Source organism: Pygoscelis adeliae, unplaced genomic scaffold, assembly GCF_000699105.1.
Source record: "Pygoscelis adeliae isolate BGI_AS28 unplaced genomic scaffold, ASM69910v1 Scaffold72, whole genome shotgun sequence".
NCBI classification, from domain to species: domain Eukaryota; kingdom Metazoa; phylum Chordata; class Aves; order Sphenisciformes; family Spheniscidae; genus Pygoscelis; species Pygoscelis adeliae.
The window spans coordinates 137,285-159,646 of record NW_008824286.1 but is presented as its reverse complement, the minus strand read 5'-3'; the positions used below and the strand labels follow the sequence as shown (position 1 = coordinate 159,646).

General features: G+C 41.8%; 1 protein-coding gene across 1 annotated transcript in view; it reads left to right on the top strand.

Annotated features, from left to right (window-relative positions):
• MMP24 (matrix metallopeptidase 24 (membrane-inserted)) overlaps positions 1-22,362 on the top strand; it is a 44,918-nt gene that overhangs the window by 10,299 nt on the left and 12,257 nt on the right. Inside the window, exon 4 of the mRNA XM_009318643.1 lies at positions 18,027-18,188. Within this exon, the coding sequence (XP_009316918.1) occupies positions 18,027-18,188 (162 nt within the window). The remainder of the gene's footprint in view (positions 1-18,026; positions 18,189-22,362) is intronic.

Sequence of the window (22,362 nt, the reverse complement as noted above, 5' to 3'; positions counted from 1 at the left end):
TTTCCTGGCATGTTTAAATGACTAGATTAGATGTAGGCAGAGAAAGAGAGAGGTTATAGCCTGTGGGAGGTGTCGGGGGGATAGTGTGGAGGGTGTGGGAGGTTATGGTGTGGCGGAGAAGCACAGTCTTGCTATCTTGAAATGTCATGAATGTCTATTCCTAGGTTTGTGGCTGGAGGGCATTTTATAGGTTTCCTTTTAGGATCAGGATTGACAATCAGAGACTGAGTGATTACCTTGTGAGAGCTACTTTTGCAGCAGTTAGGTGTGTTTGTGCTTTATCAGTGGTCTGTGCGAGTTCAGTCTGGTCTTAGTAGTTACTTGATCTCAACTATGGGGTGTGAGGGTGGCTTGTATGCTGGATATGACTTCCCAGGTAAGCCCATGTATGAGACCTGGGAGTGCTGGTGTCTGGGATAGAAGGTCCTTACAGGAAGGTGGAAGGGAAGGTTTTGACAAGTTGTATTTGTTTTTTTTCTTTTCTCTTTTTCCGCACAAAAAGCTTCCTTCTGATGATAAGCTTAACAAGGTTGGGAGGCAGCTTAAAGACTGGCAGGGATGGCTCTGGGGAAAATTTTCCGCTGTGTAGGATGTTGTAACATAGATTATTACTTTTTTGAGGGTTTTTTGGTATAGTTTTTAGGACGCTGTTTGAGAGAAATGTATACAATGAGTAGGGGGTCTCTTTTTTCATAAAAGCTATTTCTTATGCAGTGTCTGTGTGGCTCTTTCAAAAACATGATGTATTTTTCTGGTGTGCTGAGTGACTGCCACAAGTGGTGTCCTCAAAGTGCATGTAATTGGTATTTGAGGGGCTGGTGTGCACTCCAAGGATAAATGTCATAGACATTTATCCCGCATAGACTGGGCGGCACGGTTATTTGAAAACTCTTTTTAAAAAGTCACCAGCAAGGGTGTTGAGAACGGTGGGGTCATATTTGTCCCCTCTACCTGGGGGAAGCGCTGATGATAGAAAGGGAATTTCATGTGTTGAGGATGACGGGGGTAAGCCTGTAGTCAGAGCATTATAGATGTGAGTGTTAAATGCGAGGAATTTGGGTTTTGCCTGTGTTCTTATGCTTGGTATGCAAATGTGAAAATGTCCTGTCTCCTCACTGGATGATCCAGGCCTTTTTAGGAGGTTTTTTCCTTCTGTTTCACTATTTCTCGTCATTGGAGCTCTCACTAGCTCCAGGTTCTCACCTCTGATGTGTTTTACTTGAAATGCTGTTAGCGGGTCTTAGAGTTTCTTCTTCGTCAGAGGTTTCCTGCACTGTGATCAGTTCACTGCCTTTTTTCATTGGAAATAAGGTGTTAGCAAGGACCATATTGTCTTTTTAACAGGAAGTATTTCTTCAAACATGGTCTTGCTTGTCCTTATGACATGTATTTTGGGGTTGCTCAGTCTGGAACTGAAGAAGTCTCTCAGTGAAAGAATAAATATACCCTACCAGTAGATCAGTAGCAAAGCTCTCATTTGTTCAGATGCAAAAAAGGAACTGTTTTGGCCATTCAGCATCCATTCAATGATTATAGAAATCTTAAAATAGCCATGAAATAACAATAGTATCTTTACATCAACTCGCAAAATATCACCATGTAAAACGTTCCATTCCTGACAAGAATGTGTATTAGCTGAAGGGAAAATTTGAACAATCTGCTTTAAAGCTCTCTTAGCCTTGCAACAATTGTAAAGGTAAATCTCTGGTCAACAGAGCAGGATGCTGAAACTGGCACTGTAGGTCCTCAGAATATTTGGCTGATCTATTTAGCCCATGTAGTTTTGTTACAAACCAGTATGATCTGAAGCTTTGCTTTTGTTGGTCTACATTTGTCTTACTGTGTTGTGGCACCTGAAGAGTTTCAGTAAGTCTGTTTTTGGATGCAGCTGTCGCCCCACAGAAGAACTGTTTTGGAGTCTTCACTAGCAGTGCAAATTTTATGGATAAAAGCAAAACATCTCACATGAAGTCTCATCCAGTCAGGAAAAAATGAATGATTATTTGAACAGATCTTTCTATGAAAACAGCCATCTCTGATTTGTACATGGAGAACGTGATATATCCTGTTGATGAAAGCTTCTATCTTGTAAAGATAACTTGTGGTAATCCACTAGGGTTCATTAGCAATTTTATCACACCAGCTAGTGGATAATTAGTTGGGATTTATATACTCATTATCATTTTGCATGATCATTATTATACTGATTTTGCCCCTTGTGGACAGCATGACCATTACCATGTCCCTTAAAGTTTTAGTATAATCATAATAGCAGTGATGCTGTTGGTTGTCTTTCTGAGACCATGGTAATAGGGGCACGTGCACCAACACTTCTGTTATCTTCTGCTGTGAAGAATGGTTCTGCATAGGCTTTCAAAGTGAATGCAAAGTTTCCTTCCCCCTGGATATTAGTTACAGTTCCATTCATGCATACAATTCCTTCAGCAGAGTAATACCGTACTTTCAATTCACGATTGCTGATTTATCATCTTAATTGTACTGCCTTCTCTGACACTCCCATAAGCAAGCTGTGGAAGATTAATTTAGATAATATTGTGATGAGGATGTGCAAAGCCAGGTAGGAAGTTGAACTCCTGGACCAGTCCTTACTAACTGGGATCACGGGATACAGAATTCATTTGTTAAGTTTTCAGATGAGAATGTCAATGGGAGCAGCTAGAAGCATGAAGCAGAATACTGGGATTGGGAAGGATCAAGGCAAATCAGAGAAATGATATGGCAAACAGGATGCAACTGAAAAAGAAGAGGTGTGTGGTTTTACATTTAGAGATATATCATCTATGCAACCACACAATGAGGAGCAACTGGCACGGTCACAGTTGCAGGGACTTACCGCATCTCATGTTTTTCCTGGAAGGTGTTCCTCAATAGAAATGAAAGCAGCTCTTGGCCTTTAGCTTATCCCAGACTTGTAGCAGCAAGGGCTCCGGCTTATTAGACTTTGATGTATGGGCACTTGGAGACAACTGAAGCCATTTTTAGAATCATTGTCTTTTAGCAGTACACTTTGTGTAGCTGTTCGCAGGCCAAGTGGCCTCTCTTGGCCGCTTAGAATGCAGTGTTTGGTCACTGAGTTACATCTCAATGCAGGCAGTCTCAGTATCCCAACTGCTTGCATTACCAGAAGAGACACCAAAGGTGACTTTGCTCTACTTTCTCCAAGTCTTGGGCTTTTTTTACTTGAAATGTGCTGTAGAAACAGCCAAGCAAACTTCAAACTGCCCATCTCAAGATTCACAGCCACTGACATACCTTGCTCACTGTAGGCAGCAAAGCCTGTGCCTGAAAGTGGGTAAAGACACTTGGCTGTGCTGGGTTCTCTCTCCCTTGGCTGCCTCAGTATCTTACCTAACTTGGCTCAAGCATAGAGGTGCTGCATGAAATCCATTATTATCTGGCCAAATCAAGTATTTCCTAGCTGTTATATGAAAATATATATATATGTATGTATCTCCAACAACAGGTTGAAAAGGAATCCTTGAGTAGCTGAAAGTAAGTTCTGTCAGTTTAAATATCCACATTACACCTGACTACTCTTACATCCCTCTGACAACTCAAACATTCATTTAATCCAGGTTAATTACAGGAAGTAAGTTTTAATCTCCAGTTTAACATTGCAAATAGTATCAATAATAATCCCAGGCAAATCTTCTTCATGGTCTTTTAAAAGTAAAAGACCATTGCTGTTATGCATGTTGTCAACACCATACCGCTAAATATGTGGTGTCTGCCAACCCACTGCAGATATTAGCTTTATAGCTATATAGATATAGCTGTATAGAGCTATTAGCTATATTCCTCTTGTTGGTAGTGAGCACAATACTTGTTCTGTCACTGTCGCTGCAAATAGCAGTGCCTGTATCTTACTAGTGCTGGTGCTAACGGCACACACCTCTGCAGTAACTACCCATGGCTGTAGCAAGCACTGCTGTTGCTGCAGGGTGGGTAACCAGAACTGCCACTGCTGGGGCTATCCCATCTGCGACGGTGATACCTGCTGTCAGTCTTCATGTACAATCCAGATTTCATTTCAAAGCTTATGTGTACCAGGCACCATGCTGGTCAGGAAATGCACTGAAGCAGTAGAAGGCTTAAAGTGGAGCAGGTTTGATTTAGGGAAGACATTTAGAGAACGTTTTTAATGCTAAAGCACGGTAAGTACTGAGGTATCCATGCCCTGCCAGGGATCACCAGAATTTTTTTTTCTTTCAGCATGCCCAGAGTTGAGCTCTAAGACCCTCCCTATCATCTGCTTGTTGTGTGGCATTGTAAGTGGGAGTGTGCCCAAGGGCAGCCACTTCAGCTTCTTCAGGAAACAACCCCAGTTGATAAGTTATTCCTGTAGCGACTCTAGTGTAACTCAACTTCACATCAAGTTTGATCATTTTGCAGTTCACGGGATTCATCTTTCAGTATCCTCTCTTCCAGGTACTCTCCCACGCTGTAAAGCTTCACACCTGTGTCAAGTTCTCTTTGTAAATATGGGATTACCACTGTGACTGCTCTTTAGATATTGGCAAGAAATGCTGAGCTTTGCTAACAGCAAGTAAACAAATATTGTAATCATTACAACAAACATGTCCCCATAGATCCTGGTGGGTTCCTCCAGAAGCTTCTTTGGAAAGCTTCTTGTTCAGGGCTTCTGAAGAAAAGCAAACCAAAAAGAGTGCCAGTGTTTACAAGACACTGCCAGAACTGGTACAGGAGATGAGACCTCATGGGTCGCTTTCAGTGCCAAATCAGTGCAGGAGCTTCTGCAGAAGTTCTGGAGAAAAAGGGCCTGAACCACCTTCTGGGAAGGCTTCTGTTGGCCACAGAGGAGAGGAACTGGACAGATTTTTCTCTGTGATTCCACCACAAGGACTAGCATTGTTTCAGTGGGCATTTACCTGGACAACAGAGCAAGCACTCCTGAAGTCACCATCTGGACTTCACATATGTTCAGGAACCTGAGCAGGTCTTTCAGGACAGCCAAATACTGTCTAAGCTGACTAATGTGAATGTTCAGCAAGGATCTTGAGGAGAAAGTTTTGATTAGGGTAGCTAATTTTGGAGGAGAGTCTTACTGATAGCCAGTGAGCATGAAAGCCTGTTGTACCTGTTGGTGGGGGGCATGCATAGCTGTAAGCTGACATTTAATCTGCTGGTCAGTGTGTTCAAAGTGGTGTCTTCACTGGAGATTTACTGTTTTCTATCCTGGCAGTATTAATATCGCAAACCTTCTTGATTCTTCTGGCATTTGTATCCCCATTCCTAAAGATGGGATCCTCTCTCTCACCTCTGCATTTACAGTGGAATTCAGTTGCACAAACATAGGCATTTAGCCAAGTTTTGAGAGAGCCACTCTCCTATCACAGCTTGGGCTGTTCTTGTTAAGAAATCAGGTGTGCCACATTACTTTGAGCTTGAACCTGCATGTCCTGGTACTCTTTTTATTCCTGCTATGAGTACAAAGTTCTTAAAATTGCCCAGGCATCTACAGATTTTCTGCCACAGCAGCGCTTCTGCTTGGAGTCTGTCCCATTTAAATCACTGACCCTTACCTTTATCCATTTGGTCCATCTTAGGTGTCTTATGGAGGATGTCCCATACTTCTGATACTTGTTGCCTTTACTGTCACATCTGAGTACTTGAATCTGCTCACTTGTCTTGAATATCCTAGAAGCCATTAAAGATACAATATGGAAGGTTTCTTCTCTAAAAAGGCAGTTACTGAGCAATGTCATTATACTCTACAGACCGTGTCTAGCTATAACAGGTTCTTCTTCTACCGACTGTCGGAAGGCATAGGTGTATGGCTTTCCCTGTTCAGATTCCTGGATCTTGGAGGGATGAGTGTCTTTCAAAGCTATGAATAATTTGTCTTTGAATGAGAAACAGAATTCAAGTACCATGCTTTTAATTCTCGGCTTCTAGAACTTAGTTTGCAGGCTAGTGCTCTAGGTCTCCAGTCAGATGCTTTAGGTCTCCACTCAGTTTAAACTCCTACACAAGGGATTGTGTGCATGCTTCCCCCCATCACTGTCATGTTTATCCCAGCACCTCTTTCTCTTTCTTCCCCTCTGAACCAGGGGAAGGCTGAAGTGGCCACAGTGTGAACCAGATAAGGGAACGGATGTAGCCAAATGTTGTTTGTCTTTCTCATCCTTTCTCCTGATCTGGTTTACCTTAGAGCTGCCCCAGCTCTTGGGCCCAAATGAAAGAGTAGGTAGAAATGGGCACCTGGGGCAGGAAAAAGGGCTGCTGCCCTTTCAGCTGCAAGATGCAGATCTTGATCATAAAACCGCAGCAGAACTATTGCATGTCTACATTCTGGGTAGAGTTTTATTTCTTCAAACCTATCTGTTAGTCTCTGCCTGCTGTTCTCCTTGCCTTTTTTGCTTCCTACTCTTTGTCACTATTTTCATACAGAAAGCTTTTCTTGTTCCTTAGGTGGATCTCTTTGCAAAATCAGCTTCGCTTTTGTTGGTAGTGCATGGTTGAAATCAGTGATGTTTTGCATTTAAAAAGAACGGAATGTAGTGTTTGGGGCCCCCAGTACATGAAAGGTGTCAGCAAACTGGGAAGAGTCCAGTGCAGGAGCACTGAGGTGATAAGGGATTGGAGCAAGAAGAAACCAGGGGAACTGGGCTTGTTCAGCCTAGTGAGGAGGAGGAGGATGGGATGGGGAGGAAGCATCTAATAGCAGTCTTCCACCTGAGGAGATATTATAGGGAGGACAGAGCCACACTCTTCTTGGAGGTGAACAGAGAAATGAACAAAAGGCAATGGGCACAAGCTGCAACAAGGAAAACTCCATCTGGGCATAAGGAAAAAAAATCTTCACTAACAGAGTGGTACAACTCTGAAGCTGGACCTGAAGAGGTTGTGGAGACTCCATCCTTTGAGACTTTCAAAACTTGGCTGAATGATGCCCTGAGCAACCTGATGCAGTTTTGAGATTAGCCCTGCTTGAAGCAGAAAGCTAAACTTGATGACCTCCAGACATGCCTTTCAATCTAAATTTTTCCATAATTCTTTAGCATTGCCAAACAGACAGAATTTTAGTTCCTGGAACTTAAGAGCAAATTGCAATTACTTCTCACGGCAACTCTGAGCTGTAACAAGATATTCAGCTCATGAAATTCTCTTTTCTATCACCAAATTCCCTTCTAAAAACAGGAATCTTTTAATATTGCAATTCCTCATGAAGGAGGACTGGTGATGCTCATAGGTGCATAAAAAGGTAGCTGGCAATATTTTTTGCCAGATGTTTGATGCTTTTGAAGTACCACCTCTTATTGTTACTTTCTTTTTTTCAAATGCAAAAATGTACAAGGTTTCTGTAAGCATTCACTAGATTAATCATACAAACATTGGATGTATGTTAGGATGCATTATATAACAGATCCTCTAGTATTAAGTGGTATGTGTAAGTAGGTTTGGCATTTTCTTTACCTGGTCAGGTAGTTCTTTATTGTCAAAGACTTCCAAGTGTTTCCAATCACTTTGGAAACATTGCTGACTAAACATTCTTTATCCTATTTGATTTGTTTGATTACAATCGTGATATTTTAGGTGGAGGAAGGGTACTAAGAGGAATGAAGATCATCCAGTTGTTGCTTTTTTTTTTTTTTGAGATTTGTATTGGTATCCACTTTCCTAGGTTGACTCTCTACTATCTACTTGCAACCCACTTACCTGACTTGTACAGGTACAGTGCATGCTTGCTGAAAAAGAAAATACAGCTTCCCTTAACCCTTGTACCTTCGTCCGTTGCATTGCCAGAACCTGGTAGTCTTTTAGCCTTGATTAATTCCTGTTTCCTCTGCATTTTGCCTTGGTTTCTGTCTTATTTCTTTCTTATTTTACCACTTTTTTCATGTTCATTTTCTATGGAAATGCTGAGGCCAGCAAAGACAGTCTACAAAGTGTCAATGTAATGAGCAACTTGACAGAGAGCGCATGTACTCACAACACAGTACACATATAATCTTTGTGCTATTTGGCTATTAAATACTTTTTTAATTTTCTTTCTCTGATTTCTCAGGTACAGAACATCTCCACATCTAAAGAGTTTTGTTCTAACAAATGGCATTTTGAATCCATCATTATTTTTCAGGCTTCTGACACTCTATTGTTGAAAATGAGCATCAGTATTTTTCAGAGCGAAAATCAGAGCTGCTTCGAAGTTACTCACGTGTCCTTTAACACAGAAGACCTGTTGTCTGAAAGACTTTCATATAGCTGTTGGAAGTCAAGTGGGGCATAAATTGTATTAAAATTTCAATTTATACTATCAGGCCTTTTTATGATACTTCACTCCACCAGATCATGCTGTTGGTCAGTACTTTTGTTCATTGAAGAAGACCAGTTCAGTATTTAGTCTCTAGAACATACCTACTTAACATTGGTTTCATCCTGTAACTGCTTAGAGAGACTTGTTCCCATAAGCCAGAGTTCTCTAAAATCATATGCTAATGTTGAACCAAATTTGAGCAAGCATATAGACACATGGTCTCAAGACAGCCAGCCACAGTAAAAAGAAATCAAATCAGGCGGCTTAAATCAGCAACAGTTTGAGATCACATCCCTGTCATGTCAGTCTAAACATAGAAGGCCATAAATAGAGAACTTGCAAATTAAAATTTTTTACAAAAGTAAAGTGAAGAGAGAAAGCCCACCAGCACACATGGAAGACTTCTGTCTTCAGATTCTTCTTCGCTACTGGACAGCATCTCTGTAAGTAGTGCTTTCTTTTGTTATATATGCTGTCATTATACAAACAGAAGTAGCATTACAGTAGTGCTGTGATAGTGCAGTCTGGATTTTAAAGCTTTGCAGTATTGACAGCTGAAATTCATTAATAAGGATCACCTGCAAATTCCACTTTCAAAACAATGTACTTGTAAATACACCTGATGTTCACAGTGTTCTATAAAGAAAATTATTATCCATTGCTTTTGTCAGTAATTGTTTAGTACACAGAGTATGAATACGGTTATTTAGGTATTTGGAATTCTATTGATTTCTGTATAATCAAAGTAAAATATTTTACTTCTTTCTACAGAGAATGGGATACTCTGAGATTCGTAGGAAGGAGCCAGTAGGGATCAAAATGATGTGTCGTTCCCTTAAAAAGGAAGAAAAAAACCAACTGTAAAAAAGGCAGGTCATGAGAATCAAGGTGAGCCAAAAAGTCTCTTTTTGCCACCTTCCTTTGTAAAGCAGAAACAGATGATGTGATGTGAGCCAAAATGCAGCAGTATCTCTAATAAACTTGCTGCATTCCACTTGCTGAAGGGGAGAGGAGTAAAACAACAGGTGTTCAGGAAGAGAAAAAATGAAAAATAGATGAATTCTTGAAAAGAGTTTGCTGGTCATTGCAGTCAGAGGTGGATTGCAGCATCAGCAGTGAAATGACACCCAATACTCTAGATTTTGAGATCACAACCCGGCAAACCTGGGAGTTTTCTAAACTACATCTTTTTTTTCTCTCTTGTTTCTGAAGAAGAGCACAAGATTTGAAGACCGTTTAACTAGTATTGCCTTCTGTACTCAAATCCACCAAGAATACCACTTTGAGGGGGGAATGTCTCTTACATCCCAGTTCTCTTATTTCTCAGTCCTGCTCAGTCTTTACAGGCCCATCAGGAACCTTCTGTGTCAGGGAAGGACAAAGACAGTAAGTCTCCCGTCCTAGGTAGAAAACACCCTCTTTGTGGCAAAGAGCTACTCTCGTAGCTTCCAGAACAGCACTTTCTCTGTTGCCAGCGCCGGGAGTTAAATATAATTTCAACCTGACTGACAAAAAAGAATCCCAAATAGCGCAAACTGGTTTGTATCCGTACTGCCTGTGCCAGGACCTGTTTGGAACAAGGTGGGCCAGCCTTCTAACTGTTTCAAAATCCTTTTTTGGTTTGGTGGTTTGGTTTTTTTTTTAGTTACCTTCCAGTTGTTCCATAGCTGGATCAAGTACTAAATTCTGTCTGTAGACCCTGCTGTACTTAAATACTTTTAAAAAATAAAACTACCAGCACAGCTTCTTTTCAAGACTGATGGAATGAAAGTCATATCTACATTTTCCGTGTTTTAATGAGTGTTTTTCTTTTCCTTACCATCTGTTCTACCAAATTAGGGAATGATTTGCTAATATAGGTAAATATGAGTTTTCATTTTGGGATTGGTAATTCTTCGGTATTGAATTGCTTATTGAATTACAACCTACACTTGTGAAAGATAAGGGAAAATTTTTCAGCAGAACAGTCTTATTCCATTGAATGTCAGGCTGCTGAGCCAGCTAAAGCAGTCACGACTTCCCCTGTCTCTGGCTGCCCACTCCTGCCTCCACATCACTCAGTCAGTTTTGGTCTCACCATTCCAGAGAAATATTTTATATTTTTCCTGTGAATTTCTACAGGAGATTGTCCTCATAGCACTATCTGTGCCATGTCAGATAAAGCACAGTTTGCAACATTAATCAGGTCTGTAACGCAACTAACAGACCTAGTTTGCACACTGCCTTTTGGGGACAATAAGGCAAACTACCTATCTTTCATGATTGGTAACATAATGCAGTTCTTTGTCTTTCTGCAGTCACTTGATCTCATGGAGATCAGGTTGTTAAAATGGCTGTGATACAATTTCTGTTAAGACTGCATATCACTCATTCTTCTTTCTCCAGTGAAGCTGTTCAAAGACACTCTTAAGAGCTTTCATGAAGTCCTTAAGATGCATCATATTTATTGCTACATTTATAACAATAATGGTTGATGAACAAAATGAAACCTGTATTTCTTTTTAACATGTATTTTCTTCCTTTCTAGATAGAAAATCTGTTTTCTACATTTCATTTGATGCAAACAAATGGAAGAGCAGTATCACCACTTCTTCAGGGTCTTCAGAAGATTGAAAAGCTTTTCTTGAGCAGAGCATGTTGTGGAGGTGAATGGAGGAGTACAGACAAATCACATGTTCTTCTGTTTGACACTTCAAACCTACCAGGTCTGAAGATGCAAGAACCAAGGCATAGCTTAGAGTAGCCCTAAAGCTTCTTTAAGTTGTGCTTGGAAAACAATTGTCTCTACATGGCTGTTGGAGTGGAAGGGATCATTTTAGTGTATTTAAAGCATGTTTAGTTCAGACCATCTTTTCTGTAATTACCCTAGGCATGCTATTGTCACAACCAATGGTCTGACTTCTTCAGTATCATTCTTACTTTAATAAAATTTCAAAATTTAACCTTCATATGTCTTTTTAATTATGTCTGAGTAAACTGCAAAATGTAGATGTGTTAGCATGATACAGTTCATAAAGTATAAAACTAATATGACAAAGATCAGAGATTCACGGTTGCTTTTCTATTATTAATCAGCTAGACAATATTATTTGTACTTCTGTTGTGCTAGAAGCTCTGTCCTGGATTTACACTCCACTGTGCTAGGTGCTCTACAGAGTCTACCTACACTCATTACAGCTATATATATAGCTATCGTGCTCAGGGATAAATACTGATAGTAATATCACAACATTGCCATAATAGTATCCCTGTGACCTATTTCTCTAAACCGATAGGCATTTAAATGAGTGTTTTTCTTGACCTACAGCAATTGGATACCCTACTATGCAGTGAGTTACTTAGCCAAATAAAGAAAAGGTTTTGATATGGATTTGCATAATTAAAATGAATGAAACTGTACAAGAAGGCATGTGCTAGCAGTTTCACAAAGAAAAACTTTTCTCAAGATGTCTGTTACCTGATTTAACAGCTGTTTTTCCAGCTGAAGATGAAAATCAAAGAAGCGTGAGTGATGATGGAGTATGTGACTAGAAGGAAGATCATACATAAATCAGTTTATCTGTGACTACAGTGTTCTCTGTGTTGGTGCAATAAAACCATGTTTCCTATCTCTGCAGGGAAAGGTAGTATATATTATAAACAATTTGAGAGTACTTAACCAAAGAGCTGGTTTTGATGTGTGATTATATTGCAATTTGTCTCAAGTAAGTTAGCTCAACTGGGAATACATCAGCTAACAGGAGGTTTATTCTGAAAACAAGTTTAGATTACTTTTAATTAAGAAAACTGAACTAAAAAGTATGTTTCAAGTTGTGTGTATTCTGTGTCTGGTGTGTGCATGGGGAGTATAGAGCTATTAAACTGAATGTAAGATAAGCAGTGTATTCACCTGGTTTGGCATCATGATAATGGGCGATGCTTTTATATTGTTATAGGTCTGTCCTCAATTATAACTTTCTCTGGTGATGACATTGTTTTGGTAAGGAAAACACTTCAGTAACTTTAAAGCTAAATTAACTGTGTTTGTTTATGCTTTAGCATAGCAGGTCAAACTATTTGACTCAATGAACCAAGTTACAAAACTACCCCCAGTTTTACAGAATCATCCTCTCTCTGGTGCTTATTGGTGGACTTTTGGATGCCTCCTGAGAATCGAGAAGGAGAAAGCTCAGGCAGGTCTCTGACCAGACCTGTTTATTTTGTACAGATGGTGCAAATGAGCAAAAATTGTTGGATTTCTCTTGGGACCTTCCCTGCAAATACAAAGCAAGGGTAGTCAGTTCCCTCTTCACCCTACTGTCTTACCCAGGTGGCTGGTATACACTGAATACAAGTTCTACTTGTTAACTTGGTCTTGGTCTTGGGGGAGGAGGTTGAACAGGAAATTAAGGAGCTTTGTCTGGTTGCCTGACCTTGTTTCCATACGAGTAGCAAAGTATCAAGCTAGGCTATTAGTTCTCCATTCTGAATCTTGCTCCAAGAAGATGGACACTATTAAGAGTGCTGTTCGGACAAGAGTGGTGGAGAACATGAAGGTCAGAGACCTTACTGCATGTTCAAGAACTAACAGAAACAATTTGAGAGGTACAAGCTCCTTTCAAGACTCCTGCAGATCAGCTGAGTGGACAGTTTCCAAATGGCAGCCAAACAGCAGTGGGTAACAGTACACAAAGAGCCATCACAGCTCCAAACTAAGGGCTGTGGGAGGAAATAAGTACGCTGTCAGGCAATAGTTCTATACCTTGATATTTTCTTTTCAGAGCAAATCCTAGCCCACCCATTGAAAAGAAAATGAACAATGTGTTCTCTTCCACTCTATGAAACTCCCTACCATTTACAAAAATACAGGGAACTTCTTGCTTAACGATGTTATTGGTATAAACTGACCCCTCAAGAAATAGGATGATGAATCTAGAGCTGGGTTTTCAAGCACTCTGTGCTTACAAAATGGTCTTAGATTTCTTTCTCCTGTCTTTCTCTTCCCACAAAATGCATGCTGTCCACTTGCCCTCTGAGAATGACTTAGCTGCTTTCAGACTTGGGACCCTCATAGAATATAGCAGGGTGCGGAAGGCAGATGACATGGGCATACTGGAAGGAAAAGAACTATGGATGTGTCTGGGAGGAGGCTAGAACAAAAAGAAAGGTGTGGGGATGAAACAGTGGTGAGAAATCTTTAGCCAGGGCAGGAAGCAGGGGGAGAGGGAGCTATGTCTGCTGGTGCAGAGAAGCAAGAGGAGCTTCTTTTCCTGCTTTCTGTGGAAGTCACTTCATTTCCTAGAAATTCTCTTTAGCTCCACTTCACCTGCTCCAGCCACCACCTCCCAGCACATTGCTACTCCAGTTTGAGTGGCCTCCTAGCAATATATATATGGAGGATAGCTTTTCCACTCCAGTGTTGACCTGTCCTCTGTGGCTGTGCTAGAACTGGGAAGGTTCATTTCTTAGTGAGTCCCTTACCTCTAGATGCAAGGAAGCAGAGCTCCCCAGCCAAAATTTTCTGTGTTCTGTGGCATCCTCACACACCACTGTCAATCAAAATGGTGTTTTAAAACTGGACAGCAGCAGCTGTTTTCCACAGTTGTCCCTATTTCTAGGTATAGGTATTTCATAAGGATAACTAGGAAAACGTGCATTTCTGTTCAATAGTGGAAGAGCTGGTTGGCCTGACCACCATGAGTGTTGGCATACTTCCTCAGGTATAAGCCTTCATCTTTCTGGGCTTGCTGATCATATCAGAACTCTTCCTAGTTGTCTCACTGGTGATCAAGGGACCAACAAAGAGAGGTGATCTGCTGGACCTCATACTTAAAAAGGAAGAACTGGTGGGTAGTGTGAAGATCAGTATCATCCTTGGCTGCAGTAACCATGAGATGGTGGAGTTCAAGATATGTGTCAGAGGGGTTGATATTGAGGTCAATACTGTTTAATACCTTCCTGAATGACTTCAATGATGCAGCCGAGTGCACCCTCAGCAAGTTCGAAGATGATACAAAATTTGGAGGATTGGTTAATATAATAAATAGTGATGCTGTCATTCAGAGAGACCTTGAGAGGCTGGAGAAATGAGCTAACAGGAACCTAATGAAGTTGAGCAAAGATAAATGCAAAGCCCTGGGCTTTGTTGGTGGCCAACAGACTGGAAAACAGCTTTGCAGAGAAGGACCTGGGGGTCCTGGTTGACACCAAGTTGAACATGAGTCAGCAGGGTGCCCCTGCGGCACCGAAGGCCAACAGCATCCGGGGCTGCATTAGGAAGAGCACTGCCAGCAGGTCAAGGGAGATGATCCTTCCTTTCTACTCAGCACATCTGGAGTGCTATGTACAGGGCTTCCCAATACAAGAAACTTGAAATTCAAAACTTGACTGGACACAGTTCTGGACAACCTGCTTTACTTGACCTTGCTTGAGCTGGGGGGTTGGACTAGACAATTTCCAGACGTGCATTCCACCTCAACCATTCTGTGATTCTGTGTGATTCTGTTTTCCAGCTGTAAAGTGGGCTGGCATTTGTTTTGAGCAGAAACAAGTGATTGAAGGCTATTTAAAACTAATTTAAATGAAAATAGTGTCTGATCTTATGCTCCTGATAAAGGTTTAGCACATAGAGGCAAGTAACTTACATAGATTTATATGTAGACTTAAATAGAGACAAGTTCTAGACATGCTGTCAGTACAAACTCTGCAGATACTTCAGCAAGGAGGAAAATGCCACAAATTGTTGAGGGAAAATGTCTCCAAGCACTTAGCACAGGCACAACCTGTGAGCCCATGGTAAAAGTCACTCAGTACAGAGCTGACTTTTCATGAGACTCCTCTCATGAAAGTCAGCTCTGTACTGATTGACTTTTACCATGGTCTTCCATGTGTGAGTAGTTGTGGTATTTGGGGCCAGTTCTGTTCAATATCTTTATCAATGATCTGGACGAGGGGATCGAGTGCACCCTCAGTACGTTTGCAGACGACACCAAGTTGGGCGGCAGTGTTGATCTGCCGGAGGGTAGGAAGGCTCTGCAGAGGGACCTGGACAGGCTGGATCGATGGGCCCAGGCCAAGCTAGAAGAGAATTAAAAACTGGTAGCAAGGAAAAATTGTATTGGAGAAATAAAATTCTTATTCAATTGTTAGTTTTTTTCCTGGGAGACAGACATATATACTTCTGAACTGTGGCAGGGGCTGGAATAAGTGATACATTTTTTCACAAGCAGCATTTACAGTGTCTGCCAGCTAAAGAGACTGAAGGTTTAAATTTTTCTCTGCAGCAAGCAGGGTTGGATTGCAAGTTGGCTTCTGGAGCGTGTTTGCCCCATTGGAGGTGCACAATTCATGACAAATTCCACTTAGAGTTGTATATTACTGCCGGTGTCTGGAAAGACTCACAATTGCCAATTCTCAAAATACTGCTGCAAGTGGTTTTCTTAACAGCTCACTTATCAGAGTGTTACAAATCTGAGTCTTGCCTCATACGTGTATGTGTGCAGAAATGAAGACGTTCAGAGAAGCTAGGAAACATGAATCTTCGAATCCCAAAGCCTAGCAAATCACTGTGATTCAAACCTACTCTCCTGACGCCTGGGAGGAGTCGTACAGTTGTATGTTCCTTACAGTTGTATGTACACTTCCCTTTGCCCAGGGAAGTGGTTGAGTCACCATCCCTGGAGGTATTTAAAAGACATGTAGATGAGGCGCTTAGGGACATGGTTTAGTGGGCATGGGGGTGTTGGGTTGACGGTTGGACTCGATGATCTTGGAGGTCTTTTCCAACCTTAATGATTCTATGATTCTATGGTAGCAATGAAAATTACACTGTCATTTAAGTGACATAGGAGAGTAAGTCCACTTAATTTTCAACAGGACTTTGAGTCTTTGAATCCCTTTTGAAAACTGGGTGCATCTTCTAAGCTTGAGTGTTTTTGAAAACCCATGAAGAGTGATCAATCCTCCAAACTTTACCATGAAACTACTTAATGCATTTTATACTATGCTGTGGGACATTTTATTGACTTGTTCTGCACACACCAGATTTTTCAGCAGCAGACTAGAAAAAATCAGTAAGTCAGTCCCCATTTGGATTTCTGAATACAGAAATTCTGGAATTTTAAATGCATATATGGCTAAATTTTAGCCCACGTATGTTTTTGGACATTTGTATTTGAACAAATGTATTTGAACATTTATTTGAAATGCATTTGTATATTTTAACATCTTGCATGTTCAGGTGCTTACGCCCTCCAACTCAAATGTTTAGACAATTTAACCATTTTGGTGTGGTATGTATGACCAGTTGAGCACTGTTTGTTACTGACTTTAGGTATCTTGAGATGCTGGCAAAGCACCCTGCTGTGAAGACTTGCAGAGCCCTCAACCTATATTGTCACGTTTTTATGGGTAACAGGGAAGCAATAAATATTTTAAAAGTGGAGATAGTTCTACATGAATCACTGTTGCAACTCCTGTCTCAAGGAGAGCTCAGCCGTGTACACAAAACTGAACTTTTTTACCACTAAGATAGGTGCAGTTTGGAGATGTGGGGAATGGAGATACGCTGTTTGGAGATGCTGCAAAGCAGCCACTGAGCTGCCACTGCCAACTGTTTTCTTCCACATCTGATTGCAAGTGCTCTTGGTTTGTGCCTTGACAAAAAAAGCAGAGAAGCCCAATTCAGGCAGAATTGAGGGCTCAGGCATTTTATTGGCATGGGTAGACTCTTACATCTGTCCTCGTTGGCTGTGTCTTCATCCCTCACACAGCCTGTGTCACCTCCCATGTCAAGGTGCCCTCGTAGAGTAGGACATCCAGGGACCACACTAGATCAAGGAGATGAGGGTCCCAAATCCATGGGATTGAAGAGGAGTGTATGCCTGTAACATAGAGTTGAAGGTACCCCTACTTCACACTCCTACCAGCTTCTGGACCGGACAGGGCTCCTCAGCCCTTTCTCTTCCTGTCAGGAGCATGTCCCTTATTTCCTCCTTCCTCCTTCTCCCTCCTGCCATTGGGATCCAACCCAACCTTTCCCTATGTGGCTCTACCTCCTGCAGGATGGTGCTACCTGTGCTCACCTCCTCCCGCAGACATGGCAGTGCCAGGAGTCCAGCAAAGTAAAAGCATGTTGAGGAGCCTGTGCTAGAGGAGATGGGGTTGTCCCAGGTACTACATGTGCTACGGTGGGTGTTAGCTCTGGTCTTCTCTGTCCTTCCTCCTGCCTTGCCAGGTGCCTTACAGATCTCCCCTTGGATTTGGTGGTCCAGGTCAGATCAGAGCACAGCACCGGAGGACCCAGAAGGGTGACAAAGCTCCCTTCCCACCATGTACCCTTGTTGATTAGCACACTGGCAGTGCCGTCACCTCTCCTGGCAGCACTCAGATAAGGAGGCAATGGTATCAGAGCAGCCTATTTTGTTGGCCATTTTCTGTAAACTCTCTACAAAAGAGTCTACAGTCAGTGTCCTTTCACTCCAGGCACCTGCCTGTTTTACCTGGTCTGAGGGTGCTCATGGTCATGGGTGGTCATGGGCTAGGAGCCTCCTGCCCATTCTGTGGCAATGACTGTAAAAGCTGCACAGACTTTCAGGACTAAAACCATCTCCAGGAACTGACCCTGGCACTGTGACCTGCTGTGCAATAGGATAGCAAAGCATTTGCTTCTTGCTTTATGAGTAAGTGGGGCTTGGGATTGTGTCAAGCTGTGGCTGTGTACTAACCTGGCTGTGCCTTCCTTCCACAGGGAATGATCTCTTTCTGGTCGCAGTCCATGAGCTGGGACATGCGCTGGGTCTGGAACACTCCAATGATCCCAGTGCTATCATGGCTCCTTTCTACCAGTACATGGAAACACACAACTTCAAACTGCCCCAGGATGACCTCCAAGGAATTCAGAAAATCTATGGTGAGCAACACTATCCAGTCATCTACTCTGAGCTCGAGCCTAGTGAGTATTTTACAGCCACAGACAGGTAGCCCCCAAAATGCTTGCAACCGGTGGGCTGGATTTCCTGCCATAGCTGAATGGGGAACTGTTTAAAGCCCTTGATCCACAGCCAAATATCAGACAACTGTCCCAGTGGCAATATCTTTGCACAAGTCAGGATAACCAAACCTCTGTGATCTCCCTGCTGCTCCATCCCTCACTATGTCCCCAATATCAAGGAGCACTAGAAAGGGAAAAACAGGCGGTTTGTCCATTAGGAACAGCCAGTGCAAATAGAGGGGAAGAATGCGAAGAACATGGAACATCAAGGAAAGGTAAAAAGTATTTATGCACTCATTTTTTCCTCCATATATAGAAGGTGGGGAAAAAAAGTTTGGATCTGCTTAGGGAACACTTTACTTCTTTTAATCTCCAGCTGAACTTTGTTGTATAAGTGCCACAAAGATACGGGCTCAAGGAAAAGAGAGAGGAAAGGAGGCAGAGGGATTATGGGAGAAAACCAAGGGGCTGCAGATGATGTGGTACCATGTGACAGGATCATGGATACCAGGGTGTGAGGACAGGGACTTTCAGAGAATTATTGGCTGAAGGAGACTCTGGGAGGAAGGAAGATGCAGGTTTTAGGAGCCGCAGTCAAGGGGAGGCTGAGCTAGAAGATGCTGATGGTACAGTTTGTGGCAGCCCATGGAAAACATGTTTTGTCAAACATCCCTGATTCCATTCTTTGAGGAAAGTACAAGTTTGACAGAGAGGTTATTTCATAAATGTAGCATAGAGCAACTATGCTATGTAGCTATGCAACATTTGCAGCTGCTTGATGTCTGGAGTCAAATATTAGCTCCCAGTACCAGTAGAGCAGATATTACATGAATTAGACCTGAAAAAAAACCTTATAAGATGGTTGTCAGTGGGAAAGCTGGTGTTTGTAAGGGATTGCTGCTGGGATCAGTGGCAGACCTGACACTAGTCAATGTTTGCATCAGGGATCTGCCAGTGAATTTTAAATTACTTATAATAGAATTTGTGTCAAGACCTATAAGACTCCAAAGCAGTACAGCAAGACTTTAGAGGTCTAAACTGTATGTCAATTGTTTGAGTCTGATTTTTTTTTTTTTTGTGACTGCAATGAGATTAATTTGTTCAAATGTAGATGCCTAAAGAAGAGAAATCTCTTCTGGGCTAGTTTCCCTGACTCCTGTCTGGGGAATGGGAAAAAACAAGCATTTGTAGAGTGCAGTTCATCCTCACTGTAAGGCAGATATCCAAGTAAGGTCCAACATTTAAAATGGCTTGAAATACACCCGGGGGCAACTGGCTTTTCCCATTAGTGCAGCTGAAGATTTCTCTTTATTGTTCATTACCAGGATGAACTCGCATGGCAATTGTCCTACGGTATCATTTAATTATGCATACTTTAACATAGTATATATTCAAATACTCAGGATAACAGAGACTCTGATGGTTTTGAAATAAAGTGCTGGGGTAATAAGTATTAAACTTTCATTAAATAACATACCTAAGTTTTCATTTTTGAAAGATGCTAAAATGTCATTACACTGTTTCTATTTTGAAATGTTCCTGTGAACTTTGACTAATCAGAAAGAAAAAAATAATCTTAATTTATCACTGACAGTGAAAGTGCAATCAAGAAAAAATTACTGGTTTCTCTGTTTTTAGATACCTTTTTGGAAAGGGAGCAGATAAGGAATTGACAGCCATGCTTCTTCACATTTGTGGTTCAAGCCAGTATCAGCTGTGGCTGAGCTGGGGACCAGCACTCCCCCAGCACAGCTTGGGCAGGGACCCAATGCCCAGGGCTGAGCTGAAATGGGGCTCCTGGGCCCATGGGTGGGGGTGGAGGTACTTGGTGATGCTGGTCAGGGCCATTAAGACCTATTAGTGTCCTCTGGGCCCTGACAATTTGTGAGAGCACTGCACGGCGTCTTGTGCACAGCTATGACAGAACAGAGGTCTCCGTACTGTACTGCCTATGGCTTGGCAGCAGCACCACTACACTTCCACTTATTTTTCACTTACATAGTGACATTAAATGTTAGCCACATACTGTGTTAAGATTCTCTGTATGCAATATAATATGCTTAAAATTTTAACTCAGCTTGAAAAAAGCAGTATGAATGAATTACTACCTCATACAGGTAGAATCATAGAATCATAGAATCATTAAGGTTGGAAGAGACCTCCAAGATCATCGAGTCCAACCGTCAACCCAACACCACCATGCCCACTAAACCATGTCCCTAAGTGCCTCATCTACCCGTCTTTTAAATACTTCCAGGGATGGTGACTCAACCACTTCCCTGGGCAGCCTGTTCCAATGTTTAACTACTCTTTCAGTAAAGAAATTTTTCCTTACATCCAGGTAGTAATTAGGAATTACTTTGTTGACTATCATGGAATCACGTGAGGCTCTTCTCTGAGGCCTTTGAACTGAAGTGGGTTGGGGATGGTGTTGGTGGTTGTAGAGATAACTAGTCCTGCAGGTAATAGAAGGAGCAGCTTCTGCAGTAGGAGTTTTGATTCCCCAGGTAGAGATTTCGGCCCTTAGCACAGAGTTACAGTCCAAAAACTAAAGTTTAGTTTAAAACTAGGTTTTACTTTTATGGTTCACAAAGAAAAGATGGAAAATGCAGGTTATGTTTCTCCCTGGAACTGGCGATATGAGAACAGATCCTTTCATCTGAGCTTCTTACAACTGAGAAGGGACTGCTGAAATATCCTTCCTGTAGCTTTAGCAGGAACATTCAACTAATGTGTTTTATTTCCACAGTGCCAGTCTGCTTTGTTGTGCCTTGGGAATGCCAAATGCCCGTCTACCAGAGCACCTGTCCAAAAATCAAAACTTCCTGCTTTCTTGCTGCTTTGACATTCTCTACAGTGCAGCAGCGTGTACTCAATACGTATTATTTAGGAACCTACTATGCAAAATAAGTCATAGAGCCAGAGCCACTGCCTTGCCTGTAGCATCCTTTCTTAAAAATAAATTCAATTAAAACTTCTAATTTTTCATTCCACTGAAGTTGCTAGAACAAAGAACAGGGGCTCTGCTAAAGCTTAAGTCCATTTTGTCTCCTTCTTTTGGGAATGATGCGTTTCAAATGTATTTTTATGTTGTATCTGTGTTTATCCATTAGAAAAGAAATATGTCTAAATATGTCATATAATAATTTGCTGAATTATTAAATTATTTTCTGCTGGATTTATTTCAAAACTCACCTAAAGAGACAGTAGGTGATGTGAACTCGTTTGTGCTTCATGCTGGTTAGTATAAGGACAATGTTTAAAATGTTATTTCCACTTATAAGCTAATGATGAAAAAGCCAGCAGCTCACCGTGTGTAACAGGGTAGACTGTAAGACAAGTCAGCAGTATTTCCATCTTCTGATAGGTGCTTCTTGTAGCAAGTTCCTTGACAAAATGAGGGAAATATCATGACTGTTCTTTACATGTCTTTTTCAGAAGGATGTCTCCCACTGTACTTATGTGCCCATGTCACAAATGAGATGCCCAGGAAGGAATTAAACTGGAAATAATACCATTATGTAGGTCCCCTGGATATCCTGTTGACTGCCTTGTTTTGCTAGTGTTGAAGTCAGGGCTGCATGCAGCTACAGTGCAGATGGGGAGACATACTCAGCCATGGCCTTGTCACACAGCCTGAACTGGTCATCCTTCAGCACTGGTTCTCCTGTTCTTCACGTCCTGCTCTAAGTACCCTTTTGCAGTAGGCTGTGAAGCAGCCTCTCATGTTAGGAGTGACTCTTATGACACTATGCCTGGGGAGCAGAGGGGTTGACATGATGTGCAGGGAAAACTCACATTCACACGGATGCTTGGAGCTGGTAAACCAGGCCCTTTCAAAGCCTAAGGTCACAAAGGAAAAGTCTCCTAATGACTCAAAGATAGACCAAATCATTAAGCCTGGAAACAACCTCAAGGATCTGGGTCCTTCCAAATCTCACTGAGGATGTGTCAACCTCACAAATCTTTTCTGCAGCTCAAGAGAAGAGCTCCCAGTCAGTGTACATGCTGCATCCCATGAGGGCTGAGGTCTAGGGTGGTCATGAAACCACACCAGCGCCTGGCCAAGGAGCTAGACAACACCAGCTCTCAC